The sequence below is a fragment of the Eufriesea mexicana genome, unplaced genomic scaffold (genome assembly GCF_001483705.2).
Source record: "Eufriesea mexicana isolate 0111107269 unplaced genomic scaffold, ASM148370v2 scaffold486, whole genome shotgun sequence".
NCBI lineage: Eukaryota > Metazoa > Arthropoda > Insecta > Hymenoptera > Apidae > Eufriesea > Eufriesea mexicana.
Window position 1 is genome coordinate 328,078 of NW_016908651.1, and position 5,017 is coordinate 333,094.

General features: G+C 50.7%; 1 protein-coding gene across 1 annotated transcript; it reads right to left on the reverse strand.

Annotated features, from left to right (window-relative positions):
• Window positions 1-1,745: 1,745 nt before the first annotated feature.
• Window positions 1,746-2,994, reverse strand: LOC108545722 (proline-rich protein 2-like). Its single transcript, XM_017897478.1, has 2 exons — window positions 2,966-2,994; window positions 1,746-2,401 (listed from the first exon to the last, which is right to left on the reverse strand). Exons 1-2 carry the CDS (start codon window positions 2,988-2,990, stop codon window positions 1,746-1,748), a joined length of 681 nt encoding a protein of 226 aa, XP_017752967.1. The 5' UTR covers window positions 2,991-2,994.
• Between the last annotated feature and the right edge of the window lie 2,023 nt (window positions 2,995-5,017).

The window sequence follows — 5,017 nt, forward strand, 5'->3', positions numbered from 1 at the left end:
CTCTCGCATTTACACGGCCGATTCGACGGTTTACAAAGATTTAAGGTACTTGTAAACTCGAACACGCGTAAACACACGCGTGAGGAATTCATGCATGCCCACGCACATAGGTACCGAGCGAGAGATACGTCGATGGTTCGCGTGTAACGCGCGCCTAAAAATTTCTTCGAACGCCTTCGATATCTCTGGATCTTGTCGTAGAACTTATTACGTGAGTCGTGACTCCCTTTTTTCCCTTCTTTCTCTCATTTTATTCTTTCCTTTCTTTCCTTTTTTTCCCCGTGCCCCCCGCCCCGCTCCGGCTTCAAAGTTATCGGCGCAAGGAAATTCGAATAATGCGTTCAAGCGCCCTCACCCGATTTAGCGACCGATCGAGTCACGCCTTTAGAGACGTCTGTTACAAAACTATTCGAAAAACTGGTTTACGTAGTTCTCCGCGGTCCAGTCACCCTTGTATAAATTATAGTACGCGTACACGGCGGCTGCCCCGACGCACGACACGACTCTCCAAACGTCAACTCTTTTCCAACTCTTTTCAGAGCATCGATAACGCTCAGGTATTTTTCTTTTTAGTGTATCAATAATCTAGATCGCAGATAGTGAATCACTGACACGGCTGCCAAGTTTAGCACCGAGTGACTCGCTACTGGCGCCGTTCATTACAGGTTTCGTCTGCAGCCGCGATCCAAGGCTTGTTCTCTTTGCAAAAAGGCTACTTAACAACAATATGTTTTCGCAATGTCTGGCAACGATCGGGCAGAAAATTTGGCAAGCGCCGAGAAAAAAAAGAAATGGGGAAAAAAAGGAAGACCTATCTTCGATCTCGATTTGATGGAATCGAGTTTTAAGAAAGCCAGTGTTTCTCATTTTCGCACGAGAAGGGGCAAACATACCGCCCCCCTTTAGCGGAAAATTCGATTGTTGCACCTAGGGCAGCTCGAAAATAGTTGCTAGTTTCGTTGCTATTTATAACTTTGCCGCTGATACACGACATCGACGACCCCTATGCGCATACTGAAACATCTGTGGCTTTTATCGCATCGAAGCATTCAGCCAGGCTCGCTGCTCCGTGTGTAACTGATTTCGAAAACGAGTTGTCCGACTACAGAAGCATTGACGTCGATGCAAACGATCGAGACCGTTTTCAAAGGGCAAGAACGTAGCCCTGCTGAAGCGGGATTATCAGCAAGAATGCGGACTAACCGGGAGACGAGTGATAAATAACAGTGGCTACCTGTGGACCGCGTTATCTAGGAATGTTAGCAGCCCGACAACGTGTCACACGTAGTGCTCTTATGTTTTACACGTTAATGGTGACGACTTTTCAACCGCGCGACTCCGAGCCACGAAAGTCCATTGATGCTATCGCGTGCGTGCAATACGAGGATATGGATTAATTTAGCTGATTTTTCGCCTCGAGATTATTCGGCCCTCTGTTACCGCGTAAAACGTTCTCCCTTGCAGGAATCGGTATTCCGTTTTAGATTTATCAAACGATCGGTATTACGCGTTATCAAACGCGCTACGTACTCGGTGTACCGAGAACTCGCTAACGGGGTGTACGCTACGACCGCCAGGATTACTTACTCGCTAAATAAGATGGACGCGTTACTTATCAAACAAGAAGCCCGTGTGCATGCAAGACAAGGCACGGTTCGATTTACCAGAGAGACTAAGCAGATGAGAGATGACCGGGTGTCTCGAATGATAAGCAACGCGTCGGGAAAATAGGAAACTGTCGAGACTTACCCTTGGTCTATCCTGTCGACGGGTCCGCCAGGTCCCATCATCGCGGGATGTCCAGGCCCGATAGGCCCTGTCATCGGGTGACCGGGTCCAAACGGGCTTCCAGGTGGCAGTCCGTATTGGGGTCCGCCAAACGGTTGTCCGTGCGAAGGGAAGTGAGGATTCCCTGCTCCCGGAGGTACAAACGGTGGTCCCGAGGAACCGGGTCGACCGACGAACTGCGGCGGCCCGCCAGATGGCGAGCCGAACGGACTTGGACCGGGCCCATTGTACGGAGGCCCGGAATTATTCGGCGGCGGAGGGAAGCCCGACGAATTCGGCGGTGGTCCAGGACCAGGTGTCGAGGAACCACTAGGCGCCGGCGAGGCAGTATATTGGGGTGTCGCGGAACCAGGTGGAGGTCCTTGATAAGGAGGCGCCCCCGCTGGACTACCAGCGCCACCGGGAAACGGACTTGGGCCTTGGAAGGCCGCATTACTCGGTGGACCACCTGTACTGTTGTAAGGACCTGAACCAGGGCCACCACCCTGGCCAACGGAGTTGGGTGTAAAGGGCGATGCCTCCGAGCCGGGCGGCGGGCCCTTCCAAGAGGCTGGCGTTCCCGGATCCTCCAGTGTGGTAGTGGCTGCCAATGGCGTGTTTAGGCGGCTACAGCCTGAAAAATATAAAGGTTACCTCGTGTTATTTACATTGTGTTTTGCCTTAATCGATAAAAAGTTGTAAACATGGGACCATGAGACAGATTGCACGACGTATGCTTTGGTGACAGTCTACTTTTTATACCAACGGGCACATCAGTTGCAAGAAACAAAGGAATCGATTCAGAAACAGCGAATAACTATGTGCTCGTGCTCTCTGATTCCATTCGACGTGCAATTTATCACCTTCAATGTCGTACGCTTCAATACGAGTCAAACTTTTGTCATACTTTGCTTATTACGTGGTACGTAGAGGTTCCAACGACTGTTATATGTTTTCAACTCGTTTGCTTATGATAAAACAGATCAAGCTTACTGTTTTGTTCAAATTCTATCTATATTAGACATAATGAGCCCTTCGAGTTACACCGTAGAAGCTGCAGTGTGAGAAGTAACACGTAAACACGATGTAAACACTTCAGGTGGAACAATGCTTGTAGAAAGAACATACCGGATAGAGCAATTTATGAAATAACTTTCCCAGAAAGTTGTACAACGACTAAGAAAGTAAGGAAAATCACCATTGTTTGTTCCATTGGCCTTCATTGTCCTATGGTCACCCAGCTCATTCCATTGCACCGATCACCCACTATGTAGGAATCAGCACTTGGTAATAAAAAAAAGAATAGTCAATCTTCGCCAATACACTTTGTCGTCGATGGAACGAGATCACAGGAAGTACACGTTTCGATTGTGCTTCGTGTACAGTAACTTGAGTTCTAATGAAAATCGCTTTAAGGTTATGTGCCGGTAACCTAACCTACGACGTGGTTAGAACGCGTTTCGCGAGTCCCACCGCGCCGAGGGCACTTGAAGCGTACGTAGCACGATTCGCGATACTTTTCAAGAGTCCGGATTCGTCGTCTGTCGACGCACCGTTTCATCGAAAAACGTAAAAGTTAGGGATAACAATGGGCACCTGTACAGTCGCGTTGCCGGCATTTTCACGCTGATTTTCGACCTGTTTCAAGACGTTCCAGCAGCTTTCCAGTCGAGATCCAGGCGCGCACCCACTGTTAGGCGCGTGCACAGGTCCGACATCACGCTAATCTTCATTCATTTTGCCGTCACATTGCAAAAAAATTCGCGATCGTCCAAACACAAATGACCCGGTGCAAGAGAGAGAGAAGAGGCAAGCGCGAATAAACACCACCAGAGTCAACAGACGACCCTCGCCAGGGACGTAGCGCGCAGGTGGCGCCACAGCACTCGCGCGTTCTTATTTACCGAGGTTTCGATGCACGCGTTTCAATTCGCATCGGGCGAATAGTCGCGATAATCTACGAAACGGGTAAGGAGGATCGATTTTCCGTCTACCATACGGGCGCACTTGATCGATCTCGTGGTTGGCCATACGGCGAAACTACGTACGTCGTAAACACTGGACGAACGAGACAGCGTCGCGACACGGACGCTCTGAAACGTCAAGTTTCAACTGTCAAGACAGCTTTCGCGAAGGAAAATACAGGAAGCCTGTGAGAAACGCGTGACGGTAGGAAAAAAAGTCACTAGTCTCCAGCACTTTCACTCGCGATTTGTCACTCACACGTGCACCGTTCGCGACGACTCGCGGAAATACACGTACGCACGTGCGCCAGGGGTGTAGCTAGTCGACACACGCACCTAGTAGTAAACTAGACTAGCTGCTCCCTCACGGACCACGTGTTCGGTACTCACTGTCCCACCAAGCTGCCCGCGCCCGGATGTCAACTGGATTTCTTTCTCGGTCGTAGCCAATAATTGTTATTCCATACGTGAAAATCGAACGGCGCTGCCATTTTTAGCAGACCGGCTGCATGAGCCGACGCGGCAGCAACGACTGCCTCACACCTCGCCCAAACACATCGAAAGCACACCCCATCAAGGGACACGTAGCTCCGTGGCAGCCGTCTTTCCTGCGCCGTTTGTCTCCTACCTTTCCTACACGCCGGTCGAAAAATTTCTCGGCCGCTCGACACGCGCGTGTTCCGCCAGTACTCGCCTCGCTTTCTCTCGATCCTGGTTAAACCTGGTCGCCTAAGTAATACGTTCGTATTGATTCTAAGCCGCGCGCTAGCTTCGCGTATTTACACACGGCTCATATTCCTTGCGCGTGCACCCGAAACTTTTCAGCGATTTTTCCCTAGACGCGCGACCGTCCTTGCCGGCTCTACGCCAATGCGTAGTCGTCGCGTTCGTCTACGCTTTCTTTCTTCCTCCGTTCTCTTCGTATATCCGTGTGCTCGCGTCTACGCAGTTCCACCCAGCGCGTTCAATTCCTATTCCTGAGAATTATCACTCGGACCGGTTGTATTTTCCGATCGATTAATCAAGAGGAAACTTTGGCAACGCGGTGTCGCCTGTTGCATGCGAGTAACGCCGTGTGTACACGACGTGCAGCAACGTAATCGCGTTGATTTGTAAACAACACGAGACGCCGGCTCGTTCGTAAAGAGCGATGCACCGGCAGACAGGCTAGGTGAGAAAACAATCGCACGCAGCAGCGGCACGACAGGCCAACACGCGTCGTCACCACCACCATCAACCACCACTACCACCACCACCACCACACCACCACCTCCACCACCACCACC

Bases quoted from the DNA above. Each gene is read 5' to 3' on its own strand.
- LOC108545722 (XM_017897478.1), bottom strand. From the start codon at position 2,990: ATGAAGGCCAATGGAACAAACAATG. The intron at 2,402-2,965 runs GTGATTTTCCTT...TATATTTTTCAG, and splicing joins GGCCAATGGAACAAACAATG to GCTGTAGCCGCCTAAACACG.